This window comes from Schistocerca piceifrons, chromosome 7, assembly GCF_021461385.2.
Source record: "Schistocerca piceifrons isolate TAMUIC-IGC-003096 chromosome 7, iqSchPice1.1, whole genome shotgun sequence".
Taxonomy (NCBI): domain Eukaryota; kingdom Metazoa; phylum Arthropoda; class Insecta; order Orthoptera; family Acrididae; genus Schistocerca; species Schistocerca piceifrons.
The window spans coordinates 58,802,433-58,823,131 of NC_060144.1; the positions used below are offsets into that span (position 1 = coordinate 58,802,433).

General features: G+C 42.4%; 1 protein-coding gene across 2 annotated transcripts in view; it reads left to right on the plus strand.

Annotated features, from left to right (window-relative positions):
- The window catches only part of LOC124709130 (serine protease HTRA2, mitochondrial), a 47,034-nt gene that overhangs the window by 19,991 nt on the left and 6,344 nt on the right, over positions 1 to 20,699 (plus strand). For both annotated transcript variants that reach the window (XM_047240792.1, XM_047240791.1), the window contains exon 5: positions 13,261 to 13,408. In XM_047240792.1, the coding sequence (XP_047096748.1) occupies positions 13,261 to 13,408 (148 nt within the window). The remainder of the gene's footprint in view (positions 1 to 13,260; positions 13,409 to 20,699) is intronic.

The following is a 20,699-nucleotide window of genomic DNA, read 5'->3' on the forward strand; positions in this document are numbered from 1 at the left end:
ACAATGTCCATGTTTTCCATATGAAGCCCTACAACACTGAAGCACGGATTGATGATTGGTACTTCTCATTCAAGGAAGCTGAAGAGCAGCTCGACAGTTGTGAAGGTTTGATGGAAGGGTCTATCTGTGGTGGTCATTATAGTGGAGAGGATGTGACAACATGACAAGAATGTGAGGATTTCTTAGTGCTGCCATACAGAGGACATTCATGATGACAACACAAGATGGACAAGTGAACAACAAACAAACAGGTTCCAAAAAGTGACCGAGTGAGAAACCAAGGTGATGTGACAACGTAATAGAGCCAATCGAGAGTGAGGTTTGACACCAGTGATACACAACAGCAGCAAATAAGAGACTGAAGGATCACTTGCCGTCTGGCCCTGTTTATCTCAGCTTTTCGGCTGTATTTATGTTGGCAATGACTAGAGCTATTGGCAGGGGCATTTCACACGAGAAACAGTGGATGGCCTGTCTTGGTGACTGAGGCCCTTCACCGGTACTGCCGCCACCTTTGGACTGTCTTCAGCGAATTTCTTCTAGGATGAATTAAAATTTTTGGGCTGGGTAACGACAATTTTATCAAATAAAAATTAGTGGAAGTGGCTAGATTTCTTAGGTTAGTTTATTTAACCAAACTTTGCTTTGCAAAGAATAGGCACAGAAGTAGCTGTGTGGCATAAAGCCATTTCCTGAGTTTCCTGAACCCAGTGCTCCAAATGTCCTTTCACTAGGCCAGAATTATAAATGTAACATATTGTGCATATGTTGGGAAAAACACACTTCTGTACTACTACGGTATTGATGACAAATGGCTGGAAACAGTGTCTGCAGTAAAATATCTAGAAGTACACCAAGCGACCTTATGTGGAATGACCACATGAAACAAATGGTAGTAAAAGCAGATGTCAAACAGATTCATAGGATTCTTGGGGAAATGTAACTCATCCACAAAAGAAGTGGCTTACAAGGCACCTGTTTGACTAATTCTTGAATATTGTACTCTTACCATGTAGGACTGATAGAAGAGAGAATGATAGAGAATCTAATGTAGAGTGGCATGTTTTGTCACAGAATTGTTTAGTTAGTGTAAGGGCATTATGGAGATACTCAACAAACTCTAGTGGAAGATTCTACAAGAGAGACATTGTGCATCATGGAGAGGTTTACTTATGAAGGAAGGTTCAAGAGAGTGGTTTCTGGGAAGTCAGACAACATATTACTTCCTCCCACTCACATCTCGCGAAATCACTATAAAGATCAAATTTGAGAAATTAAAACTACCGCAGAGACAGTCATTGTTCCCACATGCCATTTGCAAGTGGAACACGAAAGGGGGATCAGTTAGTGGTACCAGTACTCTCCACTTCACAACATCTGGTGGCTTCTGGAGTTCTGATGTAAATGTAGAAGATTTATTTATTACTTATTTGGTTTAGTTGATATCCACCTATTAAGCAGATACTCTGTGTATACAAACAGGGTACATAATCTGATATAATCATCCATAACAAAATTGAAATTAAATGTTAATGTGATAGATCCAGGACTTCCCATTGTTTGATATTAATGTGATAGACGTATTTACATGTATAACAATTCAAAACAAATGTTACTAAATACTTATGTGCCTGTGTCTTTCAGATATGTTCCTATAATGTGATAAATCCACATACCATTTGTATTTAATAGAACAGTAATAGACGTCAGCAGTGGAGTCTTCAGCTGATTCAGCTTGTGATATAGTTTCGTTTGCTGTATCTGATGCTTGGTGCATGCTAGTATTACCATGATTTAAGCCAGCTTCCTCTTCATTTTCATGACCAGACATTGGTGAATCAATAAATTTTATGAAGATGACTGGGGTAACATCCATATCCTGACCACATTCTTATTATGGAGCTCTAGTGCTGTTTACTCATTCAGACTCCAGTAAGCCACAGTTTCGTTAGCAGTTTCAGTTGAATATGACCATAAAATCTTCCTTTGTTTCTTGGGGTAACTGTCCACTCCTTATTCCATTCTTCCTGTGCTTGGTGGCGTGATTTTACAAACAACATTCCTTGAGATATGCCTCGGGTTCTACTTTCTTTAACATACCTGACGACAATTTCGTTTCCAGTTATGCCTTTATGTCCTTTGGGTCTCAAGAAGTTTACATCAGTATCAACTTTTATTGCAACATGAATCAGACTCACAATATTCTGTATGTAATCAGTTATGGTTACATTCCAATATAAAGTTTCCTTCCTATGGAGACTACCTTAAGAGTCTGTTAAGATTAAAACTTTGTCAGATTCATGTCTTTTTCTGTAGGTAGTCATGTCATAAATTGCTAATATTTCCACAGTATAAATGGACAGTTCAGTAAATACAGCATACCTCCTCATAATATTTGTTAATGGGCAATAGAGCATGTACCGTTTCTTCTAACAACTTGTAGCCATCTGTGTAAATTTAGATGTAATTTCATCACCTGTTTTCTGTGACAAAGTTGTCCGTCTGTTCTTGGTATTGCTTTTCAAGGTTGGCAGGTAAAATACCTTGTTGCCCAAGGAAGCTGACCTGTATGGACAGATGCATTCTTGAATCTCGCGGTCTTGAAATAGTTATGTAACTGGGGTCCATTTGTCATTTTACAATTTGTAGTCAAATGTAAACGAGACACATGGAATGAAAGTAAGCAAACTTTTCGTTGTTTCAAAATTAATTGCCACAGCTGTTAATATATTTATCCCACTGCGATACAAGACAGTCAGTGCCTTCATGGAAAAGTGTTTGTGGTTGCCTACCAAACCATGATTGTACACAGGAGTGTACCTTTTCAGCCGAAGCAAATTGATGGCTGTGAATGTCTTTCTTCAGCACTCCAAAAATATGGAAATTGTATGAGTAGAGACCGGGACAGCATAGTTCCAACAATCTTGACAATGTGTAGACCCTTCTGGGCATGATCATGTTTTCATGGGCAATCACAAACATTTTTCCGTGAAGGAATTGACTATCTTCTCACACATGGGATAAATGTATTGACGGTTATGGCAATTACTTTTGAAATAATAAACAGTTTACTTAATTTTTTTCGATTTCTCTCATTTTCAGTTGACTGCCCCTTATGCTACGTATTTTTATGCTAAGCACTGTTGTTGAATGTAGAGTGGCATGTCTTTTCTTTCTGCAAGGGGTGTGTTGGTCAGTGATGTCGACATAGTATCCAAGCACATTCTCATCACTCTGTATTGTAGTTATGTCATCAGATTTCTTTAATACATATTTTGTCACATACCCATAGGATGACATCCATGGCCAAGCAACTTGAGTCTAACAGTGAATCCTCCAACAACCCTGACTATGATATGATAGGCTTCTAGCGGCTGAAGAGTTGGGAGGACACAAGTTGTAGAATGGTGGCATGTTTACAGTGATATTTTCTAAGTGATAGGATGATTGTGCACATGCATGAGAGTGAAAATGGGTAGACTGGCTGTGATTTCAACAGAGTTTGTGTTATGTTCTTTTTTATTGTTTACTGATGTTAACATTTGTACAGAATATTTTAGCAAATGCACTAACAAATATGATGATAGTGTGTGGTGTGGTGTGGTGTGGTCTGATGTGTGTGTGTGTGTGTGTGTGTGTGTGTGTGTGTGTGTGTGTGTGTGTTTAGCCTGTCACCCCACTGTTAACACACACACACACACACACACACACACACACACACAAACGTTTAGAAGAGGTGAATGGAAGGAACTGCGCGTGTCTTTCAAACTCAACCTTTCCTTTTGTACTGTGAAAGGGTTTATCATTTCTCATATTGTCTGTATCACCTAAGAATTTCTATTATGTTTTTATTAACAAGTTACTGGGCCACTTCCAACATGAGGGCCTTTCGTTTGCCAAAGAGGTATTAACTTCCAGAATGAAGTCAACCAAATGGTTAGCTAAATTAACATTAATATGAACATTAAGTTCAAGATCTTTGACTGTTTCAAACCATTCGTTGGCCAGGTCTGTCACCACACAGCTACCAAAACAGAAAAACCACTTTTGTGAGGGGGTAGGAATATACATGTTTTAAAAATTTGCATAAATAATTATTGTATCATCTGTGTCAAGCACCCTTGTTGTCACCAGAATGGATCTCTATTTTCCTAGGATTGTAACATAGAACCTAAATTTCAAGGCATTGCAGGTCACTGTGCGCCTTGTTTTGGTCTGTCCTTCTAGAGGCCATCAGCGATAGGGCATCAGAGTCGGGCAATTGTGGAACAGTAAAACAGTTCATTAAAGCCAATGAAGAAGAGAGAAGCAATTGAGAAAACAAGTGAAGAAGCAAGGCAGTGACACACACACCAGATATTGGTAGCTAATGATGCTAGTGTAACTCGAGAATTGCTCTCTTTAGAAGCTAATCAGACAGTTGAAAATCCAAGATGGAATGTAACAATATTATGAAAAAGGAAGTTGCTACTCACAATATAGCAGAAATGCTGAGTCGCAGATAGGCACAACAGAAAGACTGTCACAAGTAAAGCTTTCGGCCAGTAAGACTTTCATACGCAAGCACACACACACACACACACACACACACACACACACACACACACACACTGCTTATTTATAGTACTGGGAAATCTACCAATTATGTAAGGTGCCAGTTTGAAGGCCTTATATTTATAAGGAATGTAAGTCTTGTGAAACTGATATGTAAAATAAATCACCTATTGTTAATGTTAATTAGTTTTTAGTGCAATGAAAATATTATGAAAGGATAGGTTGCTACTCACCATGTAAAGGAGTCCTTGAGTTGCAGACAGACATAACAAAAAGACTGCTACACATTTGAGCTTTCGACCAAAACAACTTCTCCTAAAGTAGAAAACCACACACACACACACACACACACACACACACACACACACACACACACACACACACACACACATATATATATATATACAGATGCAACTCACACATCCAATTGCAGTCTCAGGCGACTGAAAGTACACTGTGAGCATCACCACCAATGCACCAGTCATGCAATCTACAAGCAAACTGCAGCCGCTGTGCTGCATTCTATGTGGGCATGACAACCAACAATCTGTCTGTCTGCATGAATGGCCATTGACAAACTGCGGCCAAGAAACAAGTGGACCAACTTGTTGCTGAGCACGTTGTCAAACACATCATCTTTCATTTCAGTGACTGCTTCACAGCCTGTGCCATATGGGTCTTTGCCACCAACAACAGCTTTTCTGAATTGCGCATATGGGAAATTTACCTGCAATATATCCTATGTTCCTGTAACCCTCCTGGCCTCAACCTTTGTTAGTCACTGTTCTCACCCATCCAGCCCCTTCACTGTTCCCATTCCAGGAATACACAGCCCTCATTCCACCATCGCACCCAGTTATTTTACTTCCCTCCTTTTCTGCTACCCTGCCCCCTCCCCACCTCTCCCCTGCTGCCCCCTGTGGGTCTGGGGTTTAGAATAGGCCCGAGCTATTACTGCCTGTTGTAAGAGGCAACTAAAAGGGGTCTCTCACATTTCGGCCTTTATGTGATGGTCCTCTATAGGGTTTGACCTCCATTTTTCAAAATTTTTCCGAAGACTGAGACAATTTGGGAAGGGTGCCTTACAAGGTGCATCATGCCCATCATGTGCTGAGACCTATCGCATCCTTCGCCGACGTGGATCTGCACTTCTGCTCATTCTCCAACTGTTGGGCGAAGTCACCCTCCTGGGTGCTTATTTTTCCATCAACTATGCACTATCGTTTTCTTCACTGACAATGATAATGGACTTGTTTCCTTGGTTGCACCTGATACTCAGCATGGTAGCAGACCGTTGTGGTGGGGCCGCCATGTGCCCTGTTGGTTGTAGCCCCCTGACCACACAGGCATTGCTCTGCTGATGCCTGTGCCGTTAACTCCCCACATATGCTGAGGAGTAGATGCCTGTCACTTTGGGGCATCAGGACTCCTGGCAATGGCCATCCCGCCAGGTGGCCTTTGCTGTGGCTGGGCGGCGCCCATGGAGAGGGCCCCTGGTCGGATTGGGTGGCATCAGGGCAGATGACATGCGTTGAAATGTAGTACATCATCTCTTGCTGGTGGTCAAACACCAGCAGTCTCTAAGCGTTCATGGGCTCAATTCAACATGCAGTAGTACGACCCCAAATCATTCGCCTCCCTGGCCACACCATGGGAGGAACGTCAGGCTAAGGATGGCAGCAGCTCATATTTGCCCTGATACCTCGTATGTTTGAGAGCTGATGGGGAATCTTTCATGACGATGAAGCCTCAGTTTTTTGTTGAGCATTTAGAGGACAGGTTTGGGGAGGTGGAGGGCTTGTCCAAAATCAGATCCTGTTCAGTCCTGATCAAAACAGCATCCTGTGCCCAGTCATGGGCGTTACTCCCTCGCGACAAGCTGGGGGATATTTCTGTAACCATAATGCCCCATAAGAGCTTAAGTATTGTCCAGGGTATCATATTTCACAGGGAACTTCTTTTGCAGTCTGATGAGCTCACGCCGATATAGAGCGGCGAGGTGTACATTTCGTTCAGCATGTCCACCAGGGCCCGAGGGATAGTCAGGTTGCCACCGGTGCCTTCATTTTGGCCTTTAAGAGTGATACATTACCCAAGAATGTCAAGGTGATGGTCTACCACTGTGATGTAAAGCCCTATATCTCTCCCCCAATCCGGTGCTTTAAATGCTAGAAGTTCAGCCATATATCTTTCCGCCGTACTTCCAACGTCACATCTTGAGATTGCGGATGCCCATCACATCCCAATACTCCATGTGTCCTGCCTCCCATCTGGACCGACTGACCTACACTGAGGCTAAAAGAAAATTTGAATGCTTACATCCTTTATGTACAACTTCGTCTTACAACGCCACTGCAACAGTTCTAGCCCCATCAGCTCCACCAACCCCAGTCACCTCTCAAGAGTCGGAAGACTGCACCTGCCCCCTTGACCCCCTTGATGGTGGGTGGCACTTCCCTCCCTGTTGCTGCTGCACCACCTACTTCGTGAGGAACCCCCCTCTCCTCCCCGACCATCAGGGATATCAGTCCCCACTTTTACACTGGAGAAGCGTAGGTCTTCGTTGGCTCCTCTCGATACGAAGGGGTCCCTTGGGTCACTCCCTTCCCAGGTTTCTGCTAGTGGAAAAGATGACACCCATCAGTGGCTGAAGAGCCCAAAGGCAGCTGGTCGTAGGACTTCATGCTCATTCTCAGTCCTGGAGATGGAATCAGTGCAGTCCTCCCAGCCAGGGAAACCCAAGGACCAGCGAGAGAAATCCAAAAGGAAGATCCTCAAGACCAAGGGAACTGCGGTGGCACCCACACCACCGCTACCTACAAGCTCTGCGACTGCGGATGAAGTGGAGATTTTGGTGTCTGCTGAGGACCTACATCTCCCCAGACATTCAGGCACAATGGATATAGACTGCTCAGGCAACAAGTCAGTGACAGCAGGTGACCCTGAGGCATAAACTGCCTCATTGAATGTTCCGTGCCTTCCCAGTCTCATGATGATGTCATCCTCCAGTAGAATTGCGACAGTTTTTTCCACCACCTGGCTGAGCTACGGCAACTGTTAAGCTTTACACCTGCTTTCTGCATTGCCCTCCAGGAAACCTTGTTCCCAACAATGCGGACCCCTGCTCTCCATGGCTATAAGGTATATTACAGGAACCGTAGTGACTATAATCGAGTGTCAGGTGGAGTTGGCGTTCATGTCCTAAACTCAGTCTGTAGTGAAACTGTGCTCCTTCAAACTCTTCTTGAAGCTGTGGCTGTCAGAATAAGGATGATGCAGGAAATAACTGTCTGCAATGTAGATCTTCCTCCAGATGGTGCAGTACCCCTGAATGTATTAGTTGCACTCCCTAAAATACTTTTGGGAGATTTTAATCATGCTTACTGGCTGAGGCAGAGAAGTCGAAACTTTACTGTCTTAGTTCGACCTCTCCCTCTTAAATACTGGGGCTTCCACACATTTCAGTGTGTCTCACGGTAGTTACTTGGCCACTGAGTTATCACTTTGCAGCCCAGGACTTCTCCCATCTATCCGCTGGAGAGCACATGACGACATGTGGTAGTGGCCACTTCCCCATCTTCCTGTCACTGCCCCTGCGTCAGGCCCACAGACGCCTGCCCAGATGGGTTTTAAACAAAGCGGACTGGGAAACTTTCACCTCTGCTGTCACCGTTGAATCTCCTCCACATGGGAACATCGTTGTGATCGTTGAGCAGGTGTTTACCACAATCCTTTCTGCGGTAGAAAATGTGATCCCTCACTCTTCAGGGTGCCCCCGGCAAAAGGCGGTCCCTTAGTGGTCGCCGGAAGTCGTTGAAGCAATTAAGGAGCGCTGGCGAGCTTTACAGCGGCACCCTTCCCTTGAGCCTTTAAACGGCCTCGTGCTCGCGTTCCCCAACTTATCAAACAACGGAAGCAAGAGTGTTGGGAGAGATACGTCTCGACCATTGGGTGCCATATGTCACCTTCCCAAGTCTGGGCAAAGATCAAACGTATTTTCGGGTACCAGACCCCAACAGGTGTCCCTGGCGTTAACATAAATGGCATGTTATCTACTGACGCAAATGCGATTGCCGAGCACTTTGCTGAGCCCTGTGCTCGAGCCTCTGTATCAGAGAATAACCTCCTAGCCTTTCGCACTCTCAAACGACAGCTGGAAGGGAAAGTTCTCACATTCACTACACACCACAGTGAATCCTATAACGCCCCATATACAGAGTGGGAGCTCCTCGGTGCCCTTGCACATTGCCCTGACACTGCTCCTGCACGAGATCGGATCCACAGTCAGGTGATTAAACATCTCTCATCTGATTACAAGCAACATCTCCTCAACATCTTCAACCGGATCTTGTGCGATGGCATCTTGCCATCACAATCGCGGGAAAGCACCATCATTTCAGTGCTCAAACTTGGTAAAAACCCGCTTGATGTGGACAGCTATCAACCCATCAGCCTCACCAACATTCTTTGTAAGCCGTTGGAATGTATGGTGTGTCGGCAGTTGGGTTGGGTCGGGTCCTGGACCAGGTGGTCTACTGGCTCCGTGACAGGGCAGCTTCCTCCAGGGTCGCTTTATCACTGATAATCTTGTGTCCCTCGAGTCTACCATCGGAACAGCCTTTTCCAGACACCAAATCCTGGTTGCCACCTTCTTTGATGTATGTAAAGTGTATGACATGACCTGGCGACATCATATCCTAGTCACATTATATGAGTGGGGTACCCGAGACCCACTCCCGATTTTTATCCAAAATTTGCTGTTGCATGAACTTTCCGTGTCCAAGTAGGTACCTCCCATATTTCCCCCCGTATCCAGGAGAATGGAGTCCCACACGGCTCTGTATTGAGTGTATCTCTATTTTTAGTGACCATTAATGGTCTAGCAGCAGCTGTAGGGCTGTCTGTCTCACCTTCTGTGTATGCAGACGACTTCCACATTTCATACTGCTCCACCAGTACTGGTATTGCTGAGCGGCACCTACAGGGAGGCATCCACAATGCGCAGTCATGGGCTCTAGCCGACAGTTTCCAGTTTTCGGCCGCAAAGTCATTTGTTATGCACTTCTGTCAGCATCGTACCGTTCATCTGGAACCAGAACTTTAGCTTACTGATTATCCAATCACTGTAGTGGAGACATATCGATTCTTAGGACTTGTTTTCAACACCCGATTGACTTGACTTGCTCACCTTATCAGTTTAAGCGGAAGTGCTGGCAGCAGCTCAATGCCCTCTGCTGCCTGAGCAGCACCAACTGGGGTGCAGATTGCTCTATGCCGCTGCGGCTCTACAGGGCCCTTTTTCAGTCCCGCCTTGACTATATGGTTTATGGTTCGGCGGCACCCTCAGCGTTGCGTTTACTCAACCTCGTGCACCACTGTGGCATTCTCTTAGCGACAGGAGCTTTTAGGACGAGTCCGGTGACCTGTGTCCTAGTGGAGGCCGGAGTCCCTCAAATTGCAGGTTAGGCGTGCACAAGTGCTGGCCAGTTACGTAGCACATGTCCATAGTTCTCTTGTGCATCCGAATTACTGTCTCCTTTTCCCACCCACGGTGGTTCATCTTCCGCATCTGCGGTCCAGGTCATGGCTTCCAATTGCAGTTCGTGTCCAGTCCCTCCTTTCCGAACTGGAGTCCTTGCCTTTACCACCTATACGTGAGGTCAATTCACGTACACTTAGGTGACGGCTTCGCCTCGATCTCTCACGTGGCCCTAAGGCTCTCCGCTTGTCATGTACCGAGGCCATGAAGTGGTTTACACGGACACCTCAATGGCTGATGATCACATCGGCTTTGCGTGTGTCCATGGAGGACATATTGAACTGCGCACCTTGCCTGATGGCTGCAGTGTGTTCACTGTCGAGGTGGTGGCTATATCTCATGCTCTTGAGCACATCTGTTCATGCCCTGGGAAGTCGTTTCTTCTGTGTACTGACTCCTTGAGCAGCCTACAAGCTATCGACCAGTGCTACTCATCCTTTGGTATCGACCATCCAGGAGTCCCTTTGTGCCCTGGAATGGTCCAGTTGTTCAGTGGTGTTTTGTGTTGACCCCAGGTCACATTGGAATCCCAGGCTACGAACTTGCTGACAGGCTGGCCAAACAGGCTATGCGGATGCTGCTTATGGAGATCAGTTCTCTGCAACTGACCAGCGTTCAGTACTAGGCTGCAAGGTTTTGCAGCTTTGGGAGACAGAATGGCATAGCCTCTGTACGCACAACAAACTGTGTGCCATTAAGGAGACTATGAATGTGTGGAAGACCTCCACGTGGGACTCTCGCAGGGACTCTGTGGTTCTCTGTTGGCGTGGCATTGGCCACACTTGGGTGACACATGGTTACCTCCTGCGCCTTGCTGACCCACCTTCGTGTTGGTGCGGCACCCGACTGACAGTGTCCCATATCTTGGTGAGCTGTCTTTCTTTGGCTGCCCTGCGACAGAGTCTTCAGTTACTGGACTCGTTACCACTTAGTTTTAGCTGACAACACCTCATCGGCTAACTTAGTTTTACATTTTATAGGTGATGGTGGATTATCATTCTATATAGGTTTTCGCGCATCTCCTTTGTCCATTTGTGTTCCCCACTGAAATATGCTCACTATTTTTTATATACTTGAATTTAGCATATTTCGTGACAGTACTCACTTTTCCGTGAAATGTTTATAAGATGATATTTGACTTTTCTGTGTTGGCTTCAGTCGTCTAGTGAAAGTATGATTCCACAATGCTGTTTCATCGGCTGCAGAAATGACCTGGTTCAATGCATTTGCCTCATTTTTGGTGTTTCAAATACCATTTCTTTGAATGTGGTCCCTTCTTGATGTTTATGTAAAAAGTAGTAACATAATTCATTTTTTCTGTTCACTTGCAAACTATTATAACGGCGACCTGCACATTGTTCCACCGTCTCACACACACACACACACACACACACACACACACACACACACACACACACACACACACACACACACCGAGAGTTCACTGCCGACTGACTACGGTCAAAGACGACTCCAGTGTCAAAGACATTTCACACAACACACAAGCTTCCACTTGTAACCAGTCTCTTTGATATTCTTTGTCACATCTGCTAATATTAATCAATATGCTGTCACTCTCAAACATATAAGCAAATTGGCATAAAATAAGGCAAATTACAATTCCCAAAAATATATTCTGACTAAAATATAAGAAAAAATTTACAACCTCCCTCATTAGATTGGTATTGACAAATTCAGTAGAAAATAACACATCTCCCAGATCCATTACACCACTCTAATGCTTTTAGGCTGGATGTTTTAATGTGTCACAGAGTGGGTGGCTTTTCCTTTTTATTGTCATGGTCAGCCAGCCACGGTCATCTGCTCTCTTGTTTTTATCCCTTCTACCTGTTTCTTGCTTCTCTCTGTAGTTTTCTTTTCCTGTTCTGTCGATAGTAGTGTTGGTTGTCCTCCAGCCGTTATTCTCGTTCTTCTGGTTCTTCCATTCTCCTATTATTGTGCTGTATGTCTCCTTTCTTTTCTTCTTTCCCTTGTGTAATTATTTTACCGGGAACAAGGGACCAATGACCTCACAGTTTGGTCCCTCCCCCCTCTTTAAACCAACTAACAAACCACTCTCCCCTGCCCTCCACTAACCTGCAGCAGTTCACTGTCCCCCACCCCTACCACACTGTCCCTCCCCTTCCCCAACCCAGCCTCCTCCTTACCCCCACCCACAACAGTGGCCACTCCCATCTTGAACTGGTGCTGCTGTTCGCAGTGTGGTTTCAGTTGCTCGAGACTGCAGTTTTTTTTTTTGTGTGTGTGTGTGTGTGTGTGTGTGTGTGTGTGTGTGTGTGTGTGTGTGTGTTTTGTCTGTTGTTGACAAAGACGTTACTGGCCAAAAAGCTTTATTTGTGACAGTCTTTTTGTTGTGCCTATCTGCGACTCAGCATCTCTGCTGTAGGTGAGTAGCAACTTTTCTTTTCATAATATTATATCTTTAGAAACTGCTTCGTTGTAATTTTACACTATAAAGAGCAACTGATGAACTGCTTATCTTCAATGTATCTTATTCTAGCTTGATTAGAAGCAATAGTACTTCCCTTGCTTTGACACTGAGCCAGTTTATAAAGATAGCACCTACTTTCACCAGCCACCTAGTTTCAGGGTACACTAACGTCAACAGCCACCATGATATGAGGCCCCACCTGATAGTACTTGTTGCAGGTGATCGTGCACACCATGGGACATAACAGTGGCAACACTATCACTAATTATAGGCCATAGTTGCATTGCTGAACATTTGCATCAGATTGGCGTGTATCCATTGCTCAAATGTGTAGTTTGTAATGAAGAAGGTACATTACGAACTGGCATGATTTACTAACATGTGAAAAATTACAACAGTATGGATGATCAACTGGATAGTTACATTGGGATGCATGAAAACAAAGACCCATGTATCAACAAAAGCATAAATTAAAAAAGATGTGCATACTAGTCCTAAGAAATTCTCTGAAGTGTAAGGTGTTCTTAGAGTTCATTATTGTCGTTATTGTAATATATTACTACAAACATGTTACATAAATTTTGAAGCATTTTAATTTTCTTTAGTATTCTTTTCGTAGTGAATAATTTGACGATACCTAGCTTGATATATGCTTGTTTTTCGTTGCTTTTCTTATAATTATTGCAAGTGTAATGATTTGAAAAATATGTTTTAGTTTGGGAATTCTGGAGGCCCACTGGTTAACTTGGATGGAGAAGTTATCGGCATTAATTCCATGAAAGTCACAGCTGGTATTTCATTTGCAATACCTATTGATTATGCCAAGGAGTTTTTGAAGAAAAGTGAGGAAAGAAAGAAAGCAGGTTTGTTATTTCTGTAATTGAGTTCTTTTTCCTATTTTTCACAGTAGAATATCAACAAGAATTTGGCAAATCATTTAAAAACCTGTAATATTTATAAATCCATGAAAAACTAGGGTACTCTGGCTGAGACAGTATGAAATCCCAAGTAGGAAAGCTGTTAAAAGTAAAATCAGTTGAGGTATATTTTTTTAAGTATTGTGCAATACACAGCATTAAATTATAGAAAAGTAGGATCTAATGTGCTTAGACACCCAAGAGGTGCACAAGAATAGGAAAGTGAAGTGTGGCAGATGCATTTCATCTGACTGTGAAGTAAACATCGATTTTTCTGCTAGCCTATGTGTCTGTAGCTCACAAAACAGGCCATTTGCAGGAGATATCTGATCTTTGGTAAGGAGCAAAATATCCTATAAGGCAAGGTTACTGAGCTTCTCTTACACCGAGATGAAGAGGGCACTTAAAACATGTCCGTAAGCCATGTGGCTCAGCAATGAACCTTCATATTCAGGATACACTTCCAACTATGCAAAACACACAAACTAACCAACTACACTGATGAGCCAAAACAATATGACCACTGCACACTGCGAGGTTGAATGTCTCCTGGTGGTGTTGGGAGCATGTGTCGCAATATGGAAAGAATGAAAGCGGAAAAGAGATGAATGAGCAGTCATTATAGTGAAGATATAGGCAGCCCAGATGCAGAAATCCACCAATATAGGCAGTTTTGACAAAGGGCACATTGTTGTGGCATTGCGGCTGGAAACGAGAATTTCTGAAACAGCGAAGCTGATCACCTGCTGACATACTATCTGTTGTGAGCACCTATGGAAAGTGGTTGAAGAATGGTGAAATAGCGAGTAGGCCTTATGGTACTGGATGATCACGTCTCATCACAAAACATAGAGGTAGGATTATCCCCCATTGTGTAATCCAACATGGACAGTACTCTGTGGCAGATCTGGTGACAGAGTACAATGCTGGTGCTGGCACAAGTGTTTCGAAGCACACTTTTCACAGGCCATTGTTGAACATGGAGCTCCACATCACAGGACCCATACATGTTCCTGTGTTGACTCAACGACGTCTGCAATTGTGATTGCAGTGGGCACAGCATTGCTGAGTTTTCACTGTGGATCAATAGAAACATGTGTTGAATGGACCGCATTTCGTGTCACACCAGATTGATTGTTGGATGCTTACACGCCGACATACAGGTGAATGACTGCATGGAACATGCACCACATCACAAATGTAAACCGGTGAGGGCAGAATTGTGCTGTGGAGTACACTGAGTTGGTCTCCTATGGGATCTGTTGTTGTAATCAAAGGCATCATGACAGCAGTGAGCTATGTGAACATAATTATTGCAGACCACCTGCATTGCTTCATGCTTGAAGTCTCCCCCTACGGTGATGACATCTTTCAGCAGGGTAACTGTCTGTGTTGCAAGGTCAGAATCATGCTACAGTGGTTTGAAGGGCATTATAGTGAACTCACATTGACGTCTTGGCCAGCAAATGTACCTAATCTGTACCCATTGGAACACGTGTTGGGGTGCCACCTGTGTGCCCGTAAATCACCATCCCGTGATTTGCAGGAATTGCTTGACCTGTGCATATACATGTGGTACTATATACTTCCGGACTCCTATCAAGGACTTGTAGAAACCATGCCAAGCAGAATCTGTGTGTGCTGTGTTTGAAAAGTGGAACAACATGCTATTATAATGTTTTGGCTCATCGATGTATGTGCACAATTGTACCAAAGGGCATATGATAAGAAATACATAAATTATTACTATTAATGCAGTATCAGTAATATCGCCGTAGAAAAGTAGAACATGGCATCAGTAACATTAACAATCAAGAAAATTTTCTCGAAGCCATCAGATTATGCATTCTGGGCCTTGTCTTCATGTATCAGATGAAAACGTTCTACTCGAGATTCATGCTGTAGAGGAAGATGACTGATTTCAGGTTGCATGTGTATCTCCTGAAACTAATAAACGGAGAAGACCCTGATGTACAGTTCTTCAGGAGAGACATTTATAGTTTTTGATGCCCCTTTGCTAATGGATAACATCCTCCACGGAAAGGACAAACTAGGGGAGACCAAGTGAGATTTTTATTTTATTTATTTATTTAATATATATTTTTTTACACATCAGGTTCCATAGGACCAAATTGAGGAGCAAATATCCAAGATCATGGAATGTGTCAGTATATGAAACTACAACATAAAAGTAATAACAGATAAAATAAAATGTTTATGAACCCAAAAAAGAGACAAGTCATAAGTTTATGTAAACACAATCAACAATACCACACAAGAATCAGCTTAATTTTTCAAGAAAATCCTCGACAGAACGGAAGGAGTGACTCATGAGGAAACTCTTCAGTTTCGATTTGAAACCGTGTGGATTACTGCTAAGATTTTTGAATTCTTGTGGTAGCTTATTGAAAATGGATGCAGCAGTATACTGCACATCTTTCTGTGCAAGAGTCAGGGAAGTGCGATCCAAATGTAGATTGGATTTCTGCTTAGTATTAATTGAGTGAAAGTTGTTAATTCTTGGGAATAAGCTGATATTGTTAACAAGAAACGCGTATAGAATATATACATTGAGAGACCAATGACAGAATACCCAGACTAATGAATAGGGGTCAACAAGAAGTTCACGAAGTTGCACCACTTATTTCCCAAACCTCCTATTTCTGAGCCAAAAATATCCTTTGAGAATGGTAAGAGTTGCCCCAAATTTTAATACCATACATCATGTTGTTGTTGTTTGTTGTTGTTGTCGTCGTCGCCGTCTTCAGTCCAGAGGCTAGTTTGATGCAGCTCTCCATGTTACTCTATTGTGTGCAAGCCTCTTCATCTTTGAATAACTGCTACAACTTATATCCTTCTGAATCTGCTTAGTGTATTTATTTCTTGGTCTCCCTCTACGCTTCCGTCCAATACTAAATTGGTGATCCGTTGATACCTCAGAACATGTCTTCTAGTCAAGTTGTGCCACAAATTCCTCTTCTCCCCAGTTGTATTCAATGCCTCCTCATTAGTTATGTGGTCTATCCATCTAATCTTCAGCATACTCCTGTAGCCCCACATTTTGAAAGCTTCTATTCTCTTCTTGTCTACACTGTTTATCATCTGTGTTTCACTTCCATATATGGCTACACTCCATACAAATACTTTCAGAAAAGACTTCCGAACACTTAAATTTGTACTTGATGCTAACAAATGTCTCTTCTTTAGAAACATTTCCTTGCCATAGCCGATCTACATTTTATATCCTCTCTACTTCGGACAGTTATTTTGTTCCCCAAATAGCAAAACTCATCTACTATTTTAAGTGTCACATTTCCTAATGTAATTCCCTCAGAATCTCCTGATTTAATTTGACTACATTCCATTATCGTCATTTTGCTTTTGTTGTCCATATTATATCCTCTTATCAAGGCAAAGCTTTTTCTTCTTCTTTCTTTCTTCTTCTTCTCCATGGATTTTAATTCCTACTTCAAATTTTTCCTTTGTGTCCTTTACTGCTTGCTTAATATACAGATTGAATAACATCGGGGATAGGCTAAAACCCTGTCTCACTCCCTTCTCAACCTCTGCTTCCCTTTCATGCCCCTCGACTCCCATAACTGCCATCTGGTTTCTGTACAAATTGTAAATAGTCCTTGGTTCCCTGTGTTTTACACTTGCCACCTTTAGAGTTTGAAAGTGACTACTCCAGTTAACATTGCCAAAAGCTTTCTCTAAGTCTACAAATGCTATAAATGTAGGCTTGCTTTCCTTAACCTATCTTCTAAGATAAGTCGTAGGGTCAGTATTGCCTCGTGCGTCCCAACATTTCTCTGGAATCCAAGCTGATCTTCCCTGATGTTAGCTCCTATCAGTTTTTCCATTCGTTTGTAGAGAATTTGTGTTAGTTTTTTGCAACCATGAATTATTAAACTGATAGTTCGGTAATTTTCACACCTGTCAGCACTTGCTTTTTATGGGATTTGAAGTATTATATTGAAGTCTGAAGATATTTCACTTGTCTCATACATCTTGTTCACCAGATGGAAGAGTTTTGTCATGGCTGGTTCTCCCCAAGGCTATCAGTAGTTCTAATGGAATGTTGTCCACTCCTGGGTTCTTGTTTCGACTTAGGTCTTTCAGTACTCTGTCAAATTCTTCACGCTGTCTCATATCCCCCATTTCCCCTTCATCTGCATCTTCTTCCATTTCTATAATTTTGCCCTCAAGTAGATCACCCTTGTACAGACCCTCTGTATACTCCTTAAACCTTTCTGCTTTCCCTTCTTTGCTTTGGATTGGTTTTCCATGTGACCTCTTGATATTCATACAGGTTGTTATATTTTCTCCGAAGGTCTCTTCAATTTTCCTGTAGGCAGTATCTATCTTACCCCTAGTGATATGATTCTCTATCCTTATATTTGTTCTCTAGCCATCCCTGCTTGGCGATCACATTTTTGAGACATTTGTATTCCTTTTGCCTGCTTCATTTACTGCGTTTTTATATTTTCTCCTTTCATCAATTAAATACAATATCTCTTCTGTTAGCCAAGGATTTTTACTAACCTCCATCCTTTTATCTACTTGATCCTCTGCTGCCTTCACTATTTCATCTCTCAAAACTACCCACTCTTCCTCTTTTGTATATCTTTCCCTGTTCTTGTCAGCCATTCCCTAATGCTCTCTCCGAAACTCTCTACAACCTCTGGTTCTTTCTCTTTATCCAGGTTCCATGTCCTTAAATTCCTACCTTTTTGCAGTTTCTTCAGTTTTAATTTACAGTTCATAGGCAATAAATTGTGGTCAGAGTCTACATTTGCCCCTGAAAGTGTCTTACAATTTAAAACCTGATTGCTAAATCTCTGTCTTATCATTATATAATCTATCTGAAAACTTCCCATGTCTCCAGGCCTCTTCCACATATATAACCTACTTTCATGATTCTTAAACCAAGTGTTAGCTATGATTGAGTTATGCTCTGTGCAAAATTCTACTAGGTGGCTTCCTCTTCCTTTCCTTATCCCCAGTCTGTATTCACTTACTACTTTTCCTTCTCTTCCTTTTCCTACTATCAAATTCCAGTCCTCCATGACTACTAAATTTTTGTGTCCCCTTACTATCTAAATAATTTCTTTTATTGCATCCTACATTTCTTCAATCTCTTCATCTGCGGAGCTAGTTGGCATATAAACTTGTACTACTGTGGCAGGTGTGGGTTTGTGTGTCTAGCTTGGTTACAATAATGAGTTCACTATGCTGTTCATAGTAGCTTATCTCTGTTCCTATTTTTTTATTCCTTATTAAACCTACTCCTGCATTACCATTATTTGACTTTGTATTTATAATCCTGTATTCACCTGACGAGAAGTCTTGTTCCTCCTGCCACCGAACTTCACTAATTCCCACTATATCTAACTTTAACCCATTCATTTCCCTTTGTAAATTTTCTACCCTACCTGCCCAATTAAGGGATCTGACATTCCACACCCCAATCCATAGAACGCCAGTTTCGTTTCCCCTGATAACAACATCCTCCTGAGTAGTCCCCACCTGGAGATCCGAATGGGGGACTGTTTTACCTCCACAATATTTAACCCAAGAGGATGCCTATTCTGTGAAATTAAAATGTTGGGTTTTGTTGAATTATATGTTAGGAACTGTAAAAGGAGGACCATACAGTAAAGCTGCATGTCCTTGGGAAAAATTACAGCTGTAGTTTCCCCTTGATCTCAGCTGTTCGCAGTACCAGCATAGCAAGGCCGTTTTGGTTGATGTTACAAGGCCAGATCAGCAAAACATCCAGACTGTTGCCACTGCAACTACTGAAAAGGCTGTGGCCCTCTTCAGGAACCACACATTTGTCTAGCCTGTCAGCAGATACCCCTCCATTGTGGTTGCACGTACGATACAGCTATCTGTATCGCTGAGGTACGTAAGCCTCCCCACCAACAGCAAGGTCCGTGGTTCATGAGGGGGCGGGGGGGGGGGGGGGGGACCATACGTCATAAGTGAATGAAAATAAGCAAAGTAGACTGATTTTTGTATTGAACTATCACTTACTTCAGATTCAGTTCGAATAGTAAAAATGGCAGCATTTAAGTCTTTGAACAAGATCCTGAATGTGGGCTTTCCACAACAGTTTACTATCTATCTGAACACCCAGAAATTTGAACTGTTCTATTCCACTAATCATATGCCTATTCTGTGAAATTAAAATGTTGGGTTTTGTTGAATTATATGTTAGGAACTGTAAAAACTAAGTCTTACCGCAATTTAGCATTAGTTTATTTTCTACAAGCCATGAACTTATGTCTTGAACTGCACTATTTGAAACAATGCCGATGTTGCACAGAAGATTACTACCGAGCAAGTGTCATCAGCAAACAGAACTATTTTAGAATCACCTGTAATGGTAGATGGCTTGTAAGGAACAGGAGTGGCCCCAGCACTGATCCCTGGGGCACCTCCCATTTAACCGTGCCCCACTCAGACCCCACATCACAACCATTTTTAACACTGCAGAGAATGACCTTGGCTGTATATTATGAACCAGTTGGGAGCTACTCCCCATATTCCATAATGGTTCAACTTTTGGAGCAATATTTTGTGATCAACACAATCAAATGCCTTAGTTAAATCAAAAAAGATGGCTAGTGTTCGAAACCTTTTGTTTAGTCCATCCAGTACCTCACAGAGAAAAGAGAATATAGCATTTCATTTGTTAAACCACTTCTAAAACAGAACTGTATATTTGATAGCAAATTATATGAAATAAAATGATCACTTATCCTTACATACACAGCCTTTTCAATAAGTTTAGCAAACACTGATGGCATAGTAATAGGTCTAGAATTGTCTACATTATCCCTTTCTTCCCGTTTTATAAAGCGACTTTACTACTGAGTACTTTAATCGTTCAGGAAACTGACCATTTTTAAAGGGAAAATTACAAATATGTCTAAGTACAGGGCTAACATGTGCAGCACAGTACTTAAATATTCTGCTACTTACTCCACCATATCCTTGAGATTCCCTAGTTTTCAGTGATTTAATTATTGACTCAATCTCCCCCTTGTCAGTATCACAGAGGAGTATTGCAGACATCAGTCTCTGAAAGGGATTTTCCAAGAGTGTTATATGATTTCCTGTAGAAACTAAGTTTTTATTTAATCACCAGCTATGTTCAGCTCTATTGTGACTACTTGTAACATTTTGATATAATTCCCACTTTGTTCTACATGATATCCTTATCGCACTA